The following is a 20,378-nucleotide window of genomic DNA, read 5'->3' as shown; positions in this document are numbered from 1 at the left end:
GCTGCACATCATCCAATACCAGCTGGTAAAATACTCAAAAAACCACTTTTATCGATAAATTCATCGGCTGCTATTTTATTGAAAAAAGATTAGATTGCAGGTAAATCAAAACCAGCAAAAGTTGGTACAAAAAGCACAAAAAGAAAATCGACAATGTGCCCACCATTCAAAAAGACACACACGCTGTCCCAACCAAATGTCTACGCGTTTCGGCCAAAGCCTTCAACAGGACATATATATATATATATATATATATACACACAAGCACTTGGTCCTAGTTAGCGACGTGCCTTCCTGCTGGTGCAGCGTTAGGGTTAAGACCAAAACCCTCACATAAACCTTCAAAGAAAAACAGCGCTGCACTCCCGGAGGCTGTATTCATGTTAAATCCTTTATTCACGATGTTACAAGCTTTCAAACAGACCCCACGACGCGTTTCGACAAAATGTCTTCTTCCGGTGGTTTCATCTGTTCATTCCACTTTGCTACTTCCATCCTGATTTATATACTGCATTCTGGGATTGTTAGTTCAATTATTCACAACACCTGAAAGCAATTGCGGCATTTTTACTCCTTTCAGCACGAACGTCTCTTAAAGCATGACAAAATAACAGGCATTTCCATTAATAACATTTTCGTGAAAAACTGTGCTTCCTAACTATCATCCCTATTCCTTTCCTCTGTAGACACATTTCTCAGTATTTAGAGCACGTCTTTCACTTTCATATTGAAATTAGCAAAAGAGTTCGCCTTTCACAAAAAGCACGTCGTTAACAGCACGTGCCGTCCAAGCCATTGTTCCAAGTGTCTCTCAGTTTCAGGTTAAATAAACAATCCATTCCCTGTTTAGTATACATCCGATGATATGAACTAAGATAAAGCATGTAGTCTCCGGACCCTATATTTCGGGCCGCATCAGCAACATAAGAAACTTTAATAGGCATCTGCTCACCATGTTCCGACGAGGTAGTGCCTTGGAGCAGCACCAGGCGCTTTTGGAAGTCCAATCTTTATAAATATAAATCCTCCAGTGTACTGTGCACACGCAGAAAATAAGTATTTCCTTGCTAACTCCATAAATATATATATATATATATATATATATATATATATATATATATATATAGAGAGAGAGAGAGAGAGAGCAAGAAACAATATTTACCAACCTAACCCTGCAATTTGAAGTACTCGATGAAAGTACTGTGATGTAATGTTACTCCTATTGTAATGACCGTGATGTGATGCCTCCCAAAACCATAACCTGCGAAAAAAGAACTGATATTCCTTAAACAACTCTGCAACTCTCCACACTGTCCATAGAAGGAATGTGATGCAGGATTATTCTTTAGTTACCAAGGTAAACACACTGGACCATGAATGTTTACACAATGGTCAACAGAGCAAGACAACAAGAATATGAATTGGTATGATATGGTATGATGAGGCACACACAAAAGACTGATCTCGGTTTGCTCATTGTGCTATAGATATCATCACACTAGTCAGTGAAGTGCTAAACATAACTTATGAACTCCACTTCGGTTTCAGTGACCATTTTTCTGGACTACACTGCAGAAGTGCTAGGACGAAGCGGCTCAGTTATGCAGATCAAACAGAAACTTTGCTAGGAGGGATTGCAATATTCTCTTAGGGTCGGTCAAATTACTTGTCAGACTCTGGGGCAATGCTCTTCTTTATAGCACTGGGGGAAATCAAAGGGGGTGTCTCTGGCGCTCGTGACTCTCAGTCAGAAACAAATTCGTACAGCCAGAGATCTCAACAATGCAGAGCTCCCAGAGGCACACCCACGAGGGAGCAGGTGGCAAGAGGACAGGCACAGGCGAAACTGGAATCCTGCCACAGCCAAGACACAGGATCTCCTGATCACATTACCGGCTCCACCAACCGCGAGTTGGCCCTTGCCTTGGAGAACATCTCAGTGGAACTACACACAGGACCTGAACTCCAATGATGGCAGACCAAGTGATCTGAAAACTGGCACCATATTCTTTTAAGGAGGGCCACCGCACACACAATGGGGAGCAAGGGTTTTTTTTTCCGTATGAACAGGGGCAGAGGGAACTCACCAGGTATGTGTCACGAGAGTGGATTGTACCTGCCTTTTCACTACCCTCGGCTGCTATACCCAATTGATTCCACATGGAACAGACTCTCGTCATTTGTCAAGGTTTACATTTGGTCATGGGCTTGCCTGACCAGGGGATGGGATTTGGGGTAAAAACTTTTAAACTTTCTTTTGGGAAACTAAAACACCACAGCACAGTCATAGGGTGGGGGCCAGACGTGCAATTGGGCTCTGAGGGCCAATGTATTGGGGGTGGCTGGGGGAACAGTGTCATTTCACCTCACTGAGATACTTCACCTGTGTAGAACATCTAGATGTAGAATGTCTGAGGCACGGCCACCCCTAGGCTGCTCCATCAGATATACCCCTACCTGAGAAGCAGACAAACACAGATTGCATAAATCCAGAAACTACCAAAAGAAACTTCTTTGGCTTCTACATTCTCCTACCACGGAGAGCTTAGACAAACTATTGGACTTTATTTTGTGTGCATTTGGTATTTTCTGGATTTATACTGTGCAGTGGACTCTTCGGGCAACACCGACTACCAGCCCTTTGGCAGTAGGGCCTAAATCCCAAAATGCACCCAGGATTTACTATTTGTTGTATACTGATTTGCCCATGACTTGGCATGCCAAATGAATAAGGATGTGCGATTGTCATACCACTACTGCCATTTCAAATATTGTTTTAGACACAGATTGCATACCTGCAGGTAATGCATATGACTGCAGCACAACTACCAAAACTAAGTGTGGAGGCCTAACTATAAGGACCTCCTACTCAGCATATGCCAATGGGATGCTCATTTAGGTGGCACCCCAGGTGCCGCTGATGATAAACCATTAAAAATTGGACCCGGGAGGGTGCAATGTAGTAGCTGACTATTGGATGAGGCACCAATTAGTCTGGTGGCACTCTACGCATCCAACAGTAACCAACAACAATTCCAAGCAAACCCGGCTGCTGAGCATATAACAGTGTTCATGACACCACACTAGACATGTCATACCCCCGTGGCAGGGAAGGGCAGTGGCTAGGACTGCTCAGTCCTTCGAGGAATGGGTCTGGTAAAGACACTTCCACAATATGTGGGGTACCCTGCACCCTGACACAAAAGGATACTCTTTCTTCTCAGCAGTCTGCCAACTGCATACCAGGATAGATCTCTTTCTCTGCAACCCACACATGACGCTGTATATCTCTTCGCAAAACTGTCAGCACACATCAGAGCCATTATTGCATGGACAAGGATGAGACCACTTTTGTCAGGGGGATAGAGTGGGATGCATTTAAGACACTCATCTAGTAAAACATTTGGTGTCAAATGCATATTAGGCATGCAGATTTAAATATAGAACGTGCCATAAGGGATGCTGAAATGCAGGTGGAGGAGATGTGGGGAATGAATGTGGCATCACGCCCTGTAGGAAAGGTCAAAGGGCGCTAGTGGATAGGTTGGGGAACTGGACTACATGGACTATGTGGCAACAAAACACGCAAAAGGGGACACAGTGGGGCTTCTCAGATCAGAAGTTCAGGTCCCATATGAATGCTATTAGATCCTATAACAGGGAGATACTTAATGCACAGGTTGACATGAATAGACTCTTCATCGACTAATACAGCTTCCTATATGAAGGGATGGATATACAAGGATGGTGCCCTACTATGCACAAATCCTGTGTGTCAATCCCAAGACACAACCCCCTCCAAAGACAAACTCTTGATGAACCACTGACGCTAGAATAGGTATGTTTTGTGATTGACCGAATGGCACACAATAAGAACCCTCAAATGGATGGACTCCTGACAAGACAGACAATACTGGCTCCGAAGCTCCTTCGGGTGTTTCAGCTTGCCAGCCACAAGGGCACTTTCTCAGTATCTATGCAGTAGGCACTGATTACGGTCCTCATCACACCAGGCAGATATTCACTGGAGATGTGCTCATATAGACCACTGTCCCTCCTCAATACTGACTGTAACATAATCTGGAAGGTCATTGCGAATAAGCTACTCTCATGCCTTATCAGGCTGGTCTATCACTACTAAAAGAGTTTCATTCTGGGGAGGAACACTTAACTTGAAATGCCTTTTTAGACTTAAAAGGAAAATCCACAGGCGAACACACCATACAGGTTTATCTTTGGACATCGGAAAAGCCTTTGACACCCTGGGGTGGCCCTGTCTTATGGAGATGGGAATGGGATTGGGACCCGAGAAATTGCAATGGGTAAGCCTACTATAATGGCCCAGGTACGCACGGGAAGGAAGATCTCTGATGCCTTCAAAGTGTACAGGGGCACCAGGCAGAGCTGCCCAATATCACTGATCATATTTGCCCTGATGGGCCTCTTTCGGATGCAGAGACCTGATGGGGATATAAAGTGGGAACTCCTCAGAGGCGATCTCACTTTACAAGGATGATCCACTAGTATATAGCTGTGAGATGTTCACAGGGCTCTACCCCAAGTGATTGGGAGACTAGAGGACTTTGGAACTGAATCTGGTCTGAAATTAAATTGGGCAAAGTCTTGTCTGTGCCCCCTTTCGAGACTCTGACCAAAAGCGCAAGACTATTCCTCAAACAGATCTGGTGTGGTGGCCTAACACCTTGAGATACTTGGGGGTGAATGTCTATCATTCCAAGGAAGATCTAGTGCAAGGAAATCTGGGAGCAGCGGTAGCTGGCGTGCGCAGTTCCCTCACCTTCTGGAAGTCCCTTCCGCAGTCACCAATGGGCATAGGGGGAATAGCCAAACTGCGGGAGCTGCACAGATTGGGATCACTGAGAAATGATATAGCAATCTACCTACTCAAAGGCCTATCCTTCCTGATTTGATATGGGGTGTGGGGACAAAGAGTGGTGCTCCACAAATTATATGCCCCATTAGAATATAATGGGTTGGGGGCAACCAACTAAGAGCTCTACTATGCAGCAGTAGAACAAGAGTGGCCCATGCAATGGCTATAAGGTACCCCTAAGACTGAATGGACAAACATTATAAGGGAAACAGGGGGTCGTAGGACATTGGTCTGGCTGCAGGGTGCTTGTCGGAATGTGCTACCCATGGGTCGTTGGCCAAGGCAGAAAAACACTGCTTGCATGTATATGTACAGCCCAAACATAATCCCCGCTGTACTCACAGAACCTTTCACTGTGGAGCTCCCGGACTTTCGCAGGGTACCAAATCAACACCAGACTAGACTATGGACAGAGGCAGGGTCTCAAGGGCCGGGGTCGGCGGGAGCACCGCCAACAGGCTGGCGGTGCTCCGCAGGGCATTCTGACCGCGGCGGTATGGCCGCGGTCAGAACAGGAAAACCGGCGGTGTCCCACCGGTTTTCCGCTGCCCTGAGGAATCCCCCATGGTGGCGCAGCTTGCTGCGCCGCCATGGGGGATTCCGACCCCCTCACCGCCATCCTGTTCCTGGCGGTTCCGACCGCCAGGAACAGGATGGCGGTGAGGGGGGTCGTGGGGCCCCTGGGGGCCCCTGCAGTGCCCATGCCAATGGCATGGGCACTGCAGGGGCCCCCGTAAGAGGGCCCCGCTTTGAATTTCAGTGTCTGCTTAGCAGACACTGAAATTCGCGACGGGTGCTACTGCACCAGTCGCACCCTTCCCACTCCGCCGGCTCCATTCGGAGCCGGCTTCTTCGTGGGAAGGGGTTTCCCGCTGGGCTGGCGGGCGGCCTTCTGGCGGTCACCCGCCAGCCCAGCGGGAAAGCCAGAATGGCCTCAGGCGGCCGGCGACCGCCGCCCGCCGGCCTCAGAATGAGGCCCTTAGTGCTTAGTATGCACACAAAGCCCAGATGACATTTCATGAGCTCAGGGAGCGTTATGAACTAGAAGAGAGGCAGTTCCTAACCCATAATGGATTGGTGTCCATGATCAGGTCTCTGTGGGAGCCAGACCAATTCGAACATGCTTTGTCTCCACCCCTCCAAATTTTGATTAGCCATGTGGACGACTGAAGGACAATCAGTGACCTACAGGGCACTCCTAGACTCCCACATCACAAGGTTCCCTAACCTGAAGGACAAAAGGGCCCTTCCTTGGCCAAGATCTTATGGACAATTATCATTCACATTGAAATATATCAGGAAAGTATCCAGAAACACCTGCCTGAAATATATACTTAATTTAATTATTTACATCAGACATCTCCAACTCCCGCCTGTATCCATTGCATGTTCCTAGGGTTGGCCCCAAATGCCCACGATGCCTGTACCTGGTCAGAGACAGTGACATTATTGACTGAAATCACAGGAGGTCTACAGGCAGGACTCAACCTACTTTGCCTCCTGGAGATTTTACCATACACACACAAGAATAAGTATGCCACCGAATTCATAGACCTAGCTTATGTTCTGCTAACATTGTATGGAAATGACCTGGAAACTCTTGGTTGCCCCCTCAATACCGCTCTGGCTATATGATCTTTCTAAGTGGGCTGCCACATAGGTCACGATCTGGCACTTGTTGGCAATCTGACAGGGGAGGCATATCTGGAGAGACTAGAAGCTAAGACAGATGACGGACCACTATTAGAGCCCCTGAGTGCCCCAACTATGGGCACCGAGTCTCAGAGGAGTTTTCATCTTCACCACAGATAAATAAGGTGCGTGTTATAATATACTGGGTCAGACATGCACGCTCTCCCCCACAACCCCTGTTAAGAGCCCAAGAATCTATCGCTATCATCTCTGCACAGAACCTGGGAGGCCCACACACAGAGTCAACGAGGCCGGGGGACATATTATCTCCCTTGTGCGAGATGCCAGGTCGTTTTCACAAACACTAAACGATATATTTCAAGCCCCTGATGGGCATTATCACTTCCTGTAGTTAATTAAGGTTCATAGCAGTGGAGTTTAGATGAGTGATAATTGCAGCACTTTTTTTATAACTTTGAACTGTTGATCATAACTGTCTATTTTGGAAACTGTCAGCCTAATAGCACCAGGTACAGGCTCACTTCCGTTGTGTTGTACAACTCACAACTGATACCGCTTTACAGCCATATTATGTATTCGTGTTCCCATGCAATTGTGTATGCTCTTTAACACTCAATAAACTAGGGAGAGCTGTTGGTCTTCAGACTGAAAATAACTGGGACAAAACAGAACTTGCACATCCATACATGTCGCAGGTGAGAAACGGAACACTAGGACTACGGCAAGTCAGTGTGCGGACATTTTATTTGGGGTTCTCTTACAGTGCTCATGTCACTTCACAACTGCTTTAGAGGAAAGGGGGTGGTGGGTGCTTCGTCAGGCATTGTTTCATTGGTGATGTATTACTGTTGGTGCACAACTCCTTAGTCGCAGACCAGAACAAGCATAGGCAAAGTCAATATGTCTCACATATGAAACGAGAGCTCTTTGCTAGTCAATGTTAAGTCATGTTGTATGGTAGCGTGTTTGTCATGAAACATGGCTTTAAAAATAAATTGGCAAAGCCAATAGATCTCATCTAAAAGTATAATTGACTTTGTTAATATTTCAGCCATATTGTAGAAAAGCGTAGCTGCTGTGCAGCAAGGCTGAAAAAAACACAAAGCGCTTTGACCAGTGCTGGCCGTATCATACATGTTTTTCTTATTGCACAGGGGTTGCAGCTACAAAGAAAGATGGTGGGAGGCAACACATAGGGAGGGCGTATGGGGTGGCAACAGGGACAGAGCATGTGGAAAGAAAAAAGTGCAATAACGTGGCAGGAGGCAATACAGAAAGAGGAAGTAGAGGAGGGGGGCAGAGCAACAACAGCAGGTGAGGCTGGAGGGAGAGCAAGAACACAGACAGCGGGTGAGGTGGAAGGGGTGGGAGGGAGAGCAACAACACTGACAGTGGATGGGGAGGGGACGCGAGGGAGAGTAACAACATGGACAGCGGGTGGGGGCAAACAACAACAAGCATTTACAATGCGACGGGTCTCGCGTTTGCTCATGTTAGAGCTGATCGCGTTGTAAACTCTTAACCCGACTTTTCACCTATCGGGCAAAAGTACATTTATGTACATAACCCGAAAGAGTGAAATCAAGTATGTAAAGCGCTAGACTTCTGCCAAGCGAGATTGCGCTCTAAATTAGAGGAAAAAAAGTCCACGAGCCCGATGGAAAACAGCGAGCCTCGCATGTTTTCTGTACTTGGTCGCTGCGCTCGAGGAGGGCTTGCCACCGGAAAAGGCATGACCTATGGGTGCCTTCGACTAATGAAAGCAAGCAGATTTTATCAGGGAAGCCCACGAACCAATAAAAAGCACTGACGTGAAGTTGACAGGGCTCCGAGCCCTTTGCTAAATACAAAAGAGTCTCCCTGCGATACGCATGCGCGAGCGCATGCAACGCAGGCTCGACCCTAAAAACGGACAGCAGAAAGGGACAAGAACAGACAGGAGCAGGAGCAACAACTCAGCAGGAGGGTGCAAACAACAAGAACAGAGGGAGGGCAAGTAACATGAAGGGCGAAGCGACATGGAAGGCAGGGGGTGGGGGCAAGTACACAAGAGAAACTACTGGAAAAAGGCCCTCACTCTAGTCGAGTGCTTAGACAAAAAGAAAAAAAAGTATCACCCGGTCAAGGAAGCAATAGAAGGCCACAAGTACTTTGGCCATGCTTCAGAGGAGGGACAGACAGAAGAAGTGTAAGTGAATGCTGCACACGCCAACCATGCAAACGAAGGTGACAATGAAGCCAAGCAGTGTCTCACAACACATGCGCTGTCTCTAGCGAGAACTTGAAAAAGGAGGCACATTTTCAGCACAGGTGGAACCGAATGAAGTTCCTTTCACCTGCAGGGTTGGAGGGGAGGTTCAAGTGGGATGAGTCTGGAAAGTGAAACCATCTCCCCCTCATCCTTTCGTCCTTCACTGGACGTACAGCGACTAGGGTTTAGACTCCTGACCTCAGGAGCCTGGCTGGCTGTTAGGGTTTAGATATCTGCCTCATGTAAGCAAAATGTAACTATGCACCACTTACCAGGTGATAAAACCTGGACACATTCAGTCCATCAGAGCTCCACTGCCTTTTCTCTAGTTTCGCAGTACAGAAATAGCACATATATAAGGACAACTGCTGCAGAAAATTCAAGAGCGGGGTACTATTGTCCCTCCATTTGAACTCAAAAGTGGAGCAAGCAGCATGGTTCTGGGCTCTTTCTAATTTAGTACATGGCTCGGCTGGAAGACCTGTGTAAATGACGTAATTGCAGGCCTGGCTCCAGTGACCATGGCTAGCACAAAGTTCTCCTTTGATGTAATCATTAGTAGTACACCCCCGTGCTGAAATCACAAGTAATAGAAGGTAAACCAAAATAATGGCAGCAAAACGCCTTGTAGAACTGCAATTTGCTTGTTTTAAAACTTTTTGGGGCCAATTGTTTTTTCCATTCTAAATTGCTGCTAAATCTCATCGATATCACATTCTAAAAACTATTTTCCAATCGAACTGACACTGACTACTGTATTTATATATTAGCTCTGATTCCATACTGTTGCCATATTTTGCACAATAGTTCAACATTTGGTTAGGAGCATATATTTCACCGCCACCAGTCCAGGCTTGTATCTGACATCCTTTTTTCGTCTTAAATGCATTGCCACTCGAAACTTACTTTGCATGATTGTTTGATAATGAGTGAAAAGAATAGTTAACAAGCCACATTCAGAACATTTCATTTTTTTATACTAATTACATAACCTGTAGCTACGTTTTAAGTCGCGTTGGCACCTAAATGACCCCTTCTTCCATTATGGCTGGGAGACTGCTTGCCACCGAATGGGTAATTGAAAGAAAAGAAAAAAAAAAAAAAAAAAAAAAAAAGGAGGAGGATGCACAACCGCAAACTTTCAGAAAAAGGTTAGAAGGGGACAATAAAGAATGCAACAATTTATGCAAATAATCTAAACACAACAATCACAATTCCAAACGAGTTTGCCTTCTTTTCGGTGTAGTCCACTAGATGCTTAACACCAAGTGTTTGGGGATTGAAAGAGAACAATTATTAGTAAAATATATATTATATATATATATATATATATATATATATATATATATATATATATATATATATATATATATATTTTTAAACCTAAAGAAAAATGCACGAGGGCCGCGGTGACCACTTTAGTTTAAAGATAATGATGTATTTTGGTGACAGCATTTTTTGGTATAAGCAAGAGATTTGAGGCCTATTGCATTGCAAATGCTTGTTTTTTTATAGTAGGAAGTGGCCTGTGGGACCACTGCCTGCTCTTAAAAAATGTTTTTACAAACATTCATAATGGGGAAGGGGTTCCTTAGGGACCCCTTCCTATTTGCAAATGGGTTACCACCTACCTGAAGTAGGTTTTGCAACCGCATTTCTGTCGCAAAACATTCTTACATACCACTGCGATTCAGTATTAGAAAGGGACACCTCAAACATGCCCCTTCCTAATACCGAATCAGTATGTATTCACAATTCCAAACGGCAATTCGGTAACATGCGACCGAACCATAATTTGGAATCAATACATACGAGAATGCATTTTTTCAGTCGCAAACAGCGAGTTCTGTGAATCGGCCCATTTGCAACTGGAAAAATACTTGATACATCTGGCCCTTGGTCGTTAAAAATGCCGAAAACTCAGGAATCTGGCCAATACACAAGAGTATGCTAAAGATCAGGGCCACATGGCTGTGGAGTTTGGTCCATTGCCTGGTCCTCAAAGTCGTCCCATTCTGTAGCAGCCTTTTTTCCAGATTAGGGTCAGGCGTAATTGTTTCTGTTTATATCAAATGGATACCAGGGCCTCTGGCAAAAACCTATGTGCACTGCCAATGATGCGAGTCTCTCCTTATTGGAATAGAAGGGGTGGTGAATTAGCACAACAGTAAATCAGTTTATAGATTTCAGTACAAAAGTTTCAGAAGTACTGCAGCCATTACTTAGGGCACCAGAAGGTTTATGTAGGTGTTTGGGCACTTCTGTACCATATAATTTGAAGATTCGATTTGCTGCACACCAGTAGGTCCATGTACAGTTCTCAGTACTAGAGAAGCGCCTGCCCTGTGCACCTCCAGTATAGGCGGTTCTGCACTAAGGTCAACTGGTAAAGCTGTGCTTGTGAGCATCAGGCTTGGAATGGCAGAAAGTAGTGTAAATTTGGATTAAGGGGCACTGGAAAATCGATTTGTTAGGCGTGGAATGACAGATGTCCCGCAGGCTAGCGCTGTGGTGCGCTGGGCAATCTGTACCTGAGTGTTCATACTAGGCTGGCAAAGACTGGAGTGCAGCGGCTGATCCGCCTGTGCATGTAGACAATGGCAGGCATGGGTTCTGCAGGTAAGAACAATATGCATTGGCATCGGTTTACTGTTCATCAGCATAGTAGAGATTCTAAGATACATTCAGGTGTGCTGGGAGAGCTATGAAAATGTCATGAAAACTTGAATGACAGGGGCATTGCAGTGCTGGCCATGGTCACGAGTAACATGCACGGTCATGACTGTGTGGCAGTGGTGGTAGTCAGTGAGCAAAGGTTATCCTGAGACTCAAATCGGTGCCTAAGGACAAAGTAGCAGAGTACTGCAGGTCAATCTTGATGCATTTCATCAGTTGCCGCCCCCCTTTATGTACATCTTATGTTTGGGAAGGCACCATCTCCACGTCACATGTATTTAACAACTGTAAACCTTGCTTAAATGCAGTGTTAAATCTCGCGAGCCACCCCTTCAGCCCAACTCTCCATTCTCCAGAAGCTATAAATCTATTAAACTAAGCTACAGAAAGGTCTGTTTAAGCAGAGCTCATACAGGGAGTGCAGAATTATTAGGCAAGTTGTATTTTTGAGGATTAATTTTATTATTGAACATCAACCATGTTCTCAATGAACCCAAAAAACTCATTAATATCAAAGCTGAATATTTTTGGAAGTAGTTTTTAGTTTGTTTTTAGTTTTAGCTATGTTAGGGGGATATCTGTGTGTGCAGGTGACTATTACTGTGCATAATTATTAGGCAACTTAACAAAAAAAAAATATATATCCATTTCAATTATTTATTATTACCAGTGAAACCAATATAACATCTCAACATTCACAAATATACATTTCTGACATTCAAAAACAAAACAAAAACAAATCAGTGACCAATATAGCCACCTTTCTTTGCAAGGACACTCAAAAGCCTGCCATCCATGGATTCTGTCAGTGTTTTGATCTGTTCACCATCAACATTGCGTGCAGCAGCAACCACAGCCTCCCAGACACTGTTCAGAGAGGTGTACTGTTTTCCCTCCTTGTAAATCTCACATTTGATGATGGACCACAGGTTCTCAATGGGGTTCAGATCAGGTGAACAAGGAGGCCATGTCATTAGATTTCCTTCTTTTATACCCTTTCTTGCCAGCCACGCTGTGGAGTACTTGGACGCGTGTGATGGAGCATTGTCCTGCATGAAAATCATGTTTTTCTTGAAGGATGCAGACTTCTTCCTGTACCACTGCTTGAAGAAGGTGTCTTCCAGGAACTGGCAGTAGGACTGGGAGTTGAGCTTGACTCCATCCTCAACCCGAAAAGGCCCCACAAGCTCATCTTTGATGATACCAGCCCAAACCAGTACTCCACCTCCACCTTGCTGGCGTCTGAGTCAGACTGGAGCTCTCTGCCCTTTACCAATCCAGCCACGGGCCCATCCATCTGGCCCATCAAGACTCACTCTCATTTCATCAGTCCATAAAACCTTAGAAACATCAGTCTTGAGATATTTATTGGCCCAGTCTTGACGTTTCAGCTTGTGTGTCTTGTTCAGTGGTGGTCGTCTTTCAGCCTTTCTTACCTTGGCCATGTCTCTGAGTATTGCACACCTTGTGCTTTTGGGCACTCCAGTGATGTTGCAGCTCTGAAATATGGCCAAACTGGTGGCAAGTGGCATCGTGGCAGCTGCACGCTTGACTTTTCTCAGTTCATGGGCAGTTATTTTGCGCCTTGGTTTTTCCACACGCTTCTTGCGACCCTGTTGACTATTTTGAATGAAACGCTTGATTGTTCGATGATCACGCTTCAGAAGCTTTGCAATTTTAAGAGTGCTGCATCCCTCTGCAAGATCTCTCACTATTTTTGACTTTTCGGAGCCTGTCAAGTCCTTCTTTTGACCCATTTTGCCAAAGGAAAGTAAGTTGCCTAATAATTATGCACACCTGATATAGGGTGTTGATGTCATTAGACCACACCCCTTCTCATTACAGAGATGCACATCACCTAATATGCTTAATTGGTAGTAGGCTTTCGAGCCTATACAGCTTGGAGTAAGACAACATGCATAAAGAGGATGATGTGGTCAAAATACTCATTTGCCTAATAATTCTGCACTCCCTGTACTTATAACGATAGAGGTTCTATGACAAGGCTACATCACTAAACGTTCTAGTATTCCACTACAAAGGGGCTTCAAAACATCCAACTGATTAGATTCCAGAATTTCAAGTGAAAAAAAGCTCAAATCTGAGCAACTTGTTTGCAATCAAGAAAGTATCGACCCCCTGAGCAACCAAGGGCAATCCTTTTTCAACTACCTCAGATTATTTACAAGCCTCAATCCAAGAGTCTAAAGAATAAGCAGTTTCCTTTCTCAAAATACAACTTGGTAGAAATTTAAATAGCAGACTCAGTCGCCATAAATTTCATCCGATTTACCAGCGACAGGACACAAAGCTTTTGCTGAGCAGTTTATGGAAATCATAACGAAAATACAGCCCACTTCATATAACCACATCTTCCCGGAGGACTTCAATTTACATTGTGGACACCAGAAAGACATTTTGCCTTTCAATTGGCATCTTTTCTGCGGAGTTGTTCCTTATTCAAATTTCCTCCCACTCATGAAGACGTTTAGCTCTGAGCCTCTTAAATGAAGTAAATTTGAACCATTAATCATCCCACTGTATTACAATTCTTTAACGACATAATAGCAATGAATTGAGCAATCGTAAACAGGTTGCCCTTGTACCTCAACAATAAATAGCAATTCATACAAATCTCTGATTTCCTGTCTAAGCTCTCTCGCAACAAGGAGTACCTCAAGGATATCTCGGACTCTCTTCAAATATATATGTGGAACGCCTTGCCTAAGTTTAAAAACACTCAAACATCTTCGCTGGTGATACCAGCTATAAACAAGTGCTCTGCCCCAGACCCCTGTCTTACATTCGCAAAAAAAAAAAAAAAAAAAAATCATCATCCTGGGCGAGCCATCAATAACTAAAACTAAACTTCTTGATAGCTGCATTCCAGGAGATTTTTTTCTCTTAAACGCTCTACACCTAAGGAGATTTAGTTGCATGCACGAAGAATACTGGAAAATGCTTGTCCATCACTGAATCTGCCAAATCCCTTGGCTGCATGCTAGACAAAAATCTCAAGCTCACCTCAGTTCCATATCAGAAGGTATGCTGTTTCAAATCAGACGGATGAACATTTTTAAAAAGTTCAATCAATAGTCCTACCTAGATTAGACTATGCCAGTTTCTTGCTCAATGGAATTCCAGGTACTCTCTAGAAAGTACTGCCTGCAGAAGTTAACTACTAGCCACAAGCTCCATGAAGTACAATCACATTATTCCAATCTTGTTCTCATTGAGGTGACTTCCAACTAAAGCTTAAGGGGATAGTCAGACTGGCCTGTATTATCCACAAATATATCCACTTTGGCCATCAAACTATCTAGCATAAACTAGAGTTCAGGTATTATCTTGCTTGACTCTCTGACACTGTAAAAATGAAAGACTTGTTTAGCAAACCTTCCTAGGGAGTGCACACACAGTATGGAACTCCATCTTACCTGTAATCACAGCAAACCCTTTAAAAGAGAGATGAAAGGTCAACTGTTTCAACATAACTTTTCTATTAAATATGAAACTCTGTTTCCTCTTAAAAGTTATGCTTGCTTACCTCTATATCGCTTCATTTCTGTCTTCACACCAATTATAGTTGTATTTGGCTAGGAGTTACATATAGCTAATCGGTTACAAGCTTGTGCATATGTATATTTTTATCCTCTGTTCTATTTTGCACTCAGTCCCCCACCTCACATCCCCTACTCACAATTACTTTTCCTTTAAAATTTCTTATTTATTTGCCTGGCATTTAAATTACCATGGCTTATCTTTAATCTGGCACTTCTTTAATTCCGATACCTTGTAATTGTGTGTTCTTATGGGTGTCTTCTGTAAAGGGTTGATACCCACTTGGGTCTAGTACACATTTCATAAAACCACAAATAAAAGAGGATGATTTGTGTACAAGCGACATTGATATTGGTTCTTCATTCATGTACGATACAGAAGAGATAATGATGCTGCATGATGCCATCATGAAAAAGGTTAACTTATTTAGCCAACACCTGAAATAGGTAATGCACTTGGCTAAAAACATCGTTGTGTTTTGCCCAAAAAAAAGGCACAGACTACTTCCAGTCAATGGCCAACAAGAAAACTGAAATACTGACAAAAGAGCGATGCTACGGGGCATAGCTGTGTCCGTGGCCATCCATGCCCTTTCCCCTGGCTGAACAATGATCAATCCTTATTGATCCCCTTAGCAGATCTGCATATTCAACAAATGCCCCCACCTTCAAGGTTTTTCTCTGGTCCCTCAGCCCTTCCAGGATGCTGGTCCCACTGCCCAGCAGTTCATCCATGCCCCGGTGGGCATTATGCAGTGAAGAATTAAACTGTAATGTCTCGTCGATCGGGATGGTGGTCGCCGAATCCTGTGTGAAAAATGTAGTGTTGTGGTTATCGTGCTGCAGTATTAATTAGTGCAGTTCATCTCACTCTGGTGAAGAGTGTCAGAACAAGAATTTCTTCAATCTATACTCCTAGATTTGCGTTTGTGCACAACACAATATAATAAACTGTACTTCCTATTAGTCCTAATTTAGCCGTGAAGTACCAGTAGAACAGTCCTGGTTGATTACCCTTTTAGGTAAGTGTGCACCATCTGACCTCTCCCTTCCCAGCCACCAGTGTCACCCATCACTCCCTGAGAAGAAACTTCAAACACTCAGCCCCAGACATACAGCTCTAGTTTAAGATCTTGTTCTTCAAAGTTGTGAGGCTGAGGTGTGCCTTGTACAATTCCAACACATACACAGGTTAGTCAAATTTATTAAGGAGACGTTGTTATATCCATATCGTCGAGGGTGACTAACAAACATGAAGCCATACATAGTGATTACTAAGCAATAACCGTTCGGTTAAATAATATCCTCTAACATTTGGTGTCAGAACTGCACAAATAACACAATAACATCTGTAAACATATCTTGTATGTTCTCTCTGTATGCGACAATGGTCTCCTCCTAAGACAAGACACTGATTAACTGATCCATTATCCTTGGTTACTGTCAGGTATAACAGTACAGACATTGCAGATACCCCTTGTCTATGTTACTGACAACCAGGTACTAGTCATGGGTGCCTCCTGGACACACAACCGTATTGCCAGAGGAAAAAACAACCATGAATTCTCTGCATAAACCCCAATATTAAGATTCAATTCGGGTGTCTTGTGGCCTTCATTCCATCCTTTAATCTTCTGTGTCACTTGCAATCAACCCCATCACCTACAAGTGAGTAGTTATAAAACAATCCCCTCGTCAACTGTCCTCCTTGCTCAAGTGACCTCTGCAGGTCAATCCAAGAGTGATCATGAGATCCCATGACTGCACCTCAATAACTACAGTTAGTTTAAGTAACAATTCAAAGGGAAGTTTTTTTTACTGTAGGCCAAAATAACCCTGTGTCGCAGCAGAGAAAAAGAGTACATCTGCTTAGACATTAAAAAGATCCCCCTAACTGCTACACTAAACAAAGCTTAAAAAAAAAAAGAAAAATCTAAAGTAACAAATCTTCCCACTCCTTCCTCGGTGTTTGTTGTTACAAAGCACATCTGTTTTCTTCCAAACAAATACCTTGTTGGACTCTTTCCCTTTTCTCACTCATCCTTTTGTTTACCAAAACACCAGTTCACTTGGAAGCTCCCTGGGGTTTTGAGGTGCTTCTGCTCAAACTTAGATGCTTACATTAGTAGTGTATGTCCGCGTCATCAGCTCCTCTCGCTCTCTTTCTTGCTGCTCATGTGCATACCGCCGGTGTTGGAAATTCCGAAGCCCCGTCTGCAGGTGTTGAACATCATATTTCAACTGGTCAACTCGACTGTAGAAAATAAAAAGAGGGGGCAAATAGAGAAATATATTATGGGCAATTAATTTTAAGTCCAAGTCTCACCACCGGGCATACTATTTTATTTTAAAAGCCACACATTCGAGTGAAATGGAGATCCGTGGAGTCCCACTCTTACAGTCACGAAAGATCCCCATACGATTAAGCATATTTCTTCAGCTATTAAATCCCACAAATTACGAATGATAGCTCGGCTGGAGATGAAAGACGCAAATACTTGAAACACAATAACCTAATGCCCTGCAGTACACTGCCCAAGTCTGGTTTTAGGGGCATTCACATGTCGATCACAACAGTGACCTCATGGTCACTTTCTTTTCAAAGTTCAACCCACATCTTTCGAAGTCTAATCTATGAAGAAATAACAGCTTGCAAGGCCGACATCTTCATGCGGATCCCCAAATATAAAACAGAGTCACTTTTCCATGGAGAACAAAAGAATGCCCTGCACAATCATCTTGACAAAAGAAACTTGCCACAGTAACACCCAGCAAAGCCAAACTCAAAACTACAAGACACTAACAATATCATGTGCTGCAGTCTCCCTACTATAACACTAAGAAACGTCACCCCGTATACCACTTCTCCACATTACGAAATTGGAACACTCTACATAAACCAATACCTACTTTGAAGCTAAAGCATGCTACATAGTCTGATATCCACTAGAGTGCTCAAACTATACCTTGCAACAGCCATCAAATCTAAGTGATCCCAACAGCCTCCAGTCTTGCTTTACGCTGTGAAACTCAAACACCCACATAAATTGATGCCAAGTATACCATGGAAAAGGCGTTCTGCACAGACCAGCTAAGTATAAAGCGCTTCAAACAATGTCTGAACCATTTCTCATTAGGCTGTCAAAGTACTAACTCACAGAAAGTCAACCCCCGAACAAGAGGACTAAACAACTGCCTACAAATCTCAAGTCACACAATAATGTGAAAGCTACACTCTGTAGAACTGGATACTCACTAGTCACCATAGTCCTAGCCCTACAAAAAGAATCAAACAATTCCCTACAGTGTCCCATCTCCAGTATGAGACTTAATCAACAACAGGTACAATTCCACCATAGAGAAGGCCAAAGAGGTCCCTGCAGTACTCTTTGGTGCCTATTCCAATTACCTTAGACAATGCTCTTCCTCACTGCGGTGTCCAACAAGTGCCACGTAAAAGCATGATCAATATGCAGACAATGATAATCAAAGAACGCCCAGTTGCCATCATCCACTGTGGAACCCAAAAATGTCCTTCACATATTCAGTGTCAACTCTGATGCCAAAGTAGTGTCAAATACAAACGTACTACGATCCCAGCACTGCCCTGCACTTTATCAGCTCAAGCTCCACTTCCAATGAGACCTAAACAGTGCCAGTTACATGATACATTCCCTACAGCGTGACCGGCACAGTGTCTTGCAGAGATAGCATCTCCACCGAAACCCAAGCTCTGCCATGACAGTGTCCACTCAAATATATTATGTGCTTTATAGATGTCATGGTACACACCAATTGAGTTGTGCAGTAGTTCACCTCACCTTAAAAGGTTTTTCAGTGGGCAAAGGTTCATTGTGAACTGCCAGAAATCTAAACATCTTTGCCATCATCCATGCAAACAGACAGATTATACACTAGCCAGACCATGTTCACCTGCACCAAATACAATCAACTTATAGGAGGTTAAAAACAATGCCAGGATTATGATGGACACAAAGCTCCATCTCTGTGCCAATGGCCTGCTCTATCACTATATACATGGGGCAGTTCTATCGCTGGTTGCACCCTAAAGATACTACGCAAATATTAAGTATGCTTCAGAGGGAGACGGTCCACTATACCCATGTCAATCCTGCATGCCAATCTTGTGAGTCAATCCTGTGCTTAACATTGTTTCTGCATTTATCTCTTAGGGTTCCCTTCTCCTAAGAATGCATGGATATGAGAGTCAATATAAAGAGTATCCTACCAACGCTGAATGATAAAAGAAAGGAACATTTTGGAAACCAGTACTCTAGCGTTTTTATGTTACGTCTCTGCTCGCCCTACCTCGATCTAACAGCTAAGATACTTGCCTGTCTTATGGCTACTGCGGATCATAAAGGAGGAAAAAGCCACTGAGAACTAGGGCTACTGATGCACATGGATGCCAGCAACCATGAACAAATCAATGCTCCCAGCAACCAAAAACACAAACACAAACTAAAAATCTAGGCCAGTCAATGTATCCTAATTTGCAATACTGTATATAATCTTGTGGATAAGCAATGCAAATACTCAATGTCTGTCGTTTTCACAAGTATCTCTGTGATGTGTTTATTACTACATATGAGAAAATTGTGTTTCTGACTGTATAGTGTTCTAAAGTTTTTTTAAATATGATAACACTATATAACACTGGGAAAAATTAAAAATACCTCATTCCACCCTAATCGCAACATAGCACCAGAATGCATTACCACATTCCAAGAAAGATATATAAAAACAAAAAAACAACAAAAAAAAAAAATTTGTCTAGATACTAGTTTACAAGTGTTATGTGGCCATACATCCCTGTCCCAACCCCGTCAATCAGTTTTTGATCTTTTTCCTATCTCAGTCTTCTACTCCAGCTGCAGATCACTGCACTATAAATTTAACAATCTCCTGCTACCAAAGATGAGCCACTAATTCCTACATGCAGCAGACAATATATAGACAATATATACTCAGTGTCATTACAGTAAGCTACCACTTTCTTCTGAGCTTAGTATGTGCATGCCAGTGACACTTTCCTGAATCTAGCCAGACCACAAAGAAAGCATGTGTTATTTTTTTAAACCTTCAACTCGCTGATTCTGTAGGACTACTAAAAACTCAGGCAATCCAATTCTCTGCTCAACAGAGACCCATCTCATTTCAATTATCTGGCATAATGTGATAACAGAGCAGATCTAGCTTTCAGAAGCAAAGGCGTTCGCTTGCAGGTCACATTGTTTTGTAGCAGATGCAATGCAAATTTAAGATCACGTATATTAAAAATGATGATGTTTGGAGTCTTGTTATGACCAGATTACAGAAACCA

The 20,378-nt window shown here is 43.5% G+C and overlaps 1 protein-coding gene across 2 annotated transcripts in view; it reads right to left on the bottom strand.

The window, feature by feature from the left end:
• Nucleotides 1-20,378, bottom strand: part of GOSR2 (golgi SNAP receptor complex member 2) — a 63,496-nt gene that overhangs the window by 16,785 nt on the left and 26,333 nt on the right. Inside the window, exons 4-5 of one of the 2 annotated variants that reach the window (XM_069237980.1) lie at nucleotides 17,156-17,288; nucleotides 15,701-15,841 (exon numbers count right to left, since the gene is read on the bottom strand). In XM_069237980.1, the coding sequence (XP_069094081.1) occupies nucleotides 15,701-15,841; nucleotides 17,156-17,288 (274 nt within the window). The remainder of the gene's footprint in view (nucleotides 1-15,700; nucleotides 15,842-17,155; nucleotides 17,289-20,378) is intronic. The other variant, XM_069237979.1, reaches the window with a different exon arrangement.

Source organism: Pleurodeles waltl, chromosome 6 (assembly GCF_031143425.1).
Source record: "Pleurodeles waltl isolate 20211129_DDA chromosome 6, aPleWal1.hap1.20221129, whole genome shotgun sequence".
Lineage (NCBI taxonomy): Eukaryota > Metazoa > Chordata > Amphibia > Caudata > Salamandridae > Pleurodeles > Pleurodeles waltl.
The sequence above is the reverse complement of the archived record's forward strand: the minus strand, read 5'-3'. Positions and strand labels throughout refer to the sequence as shown.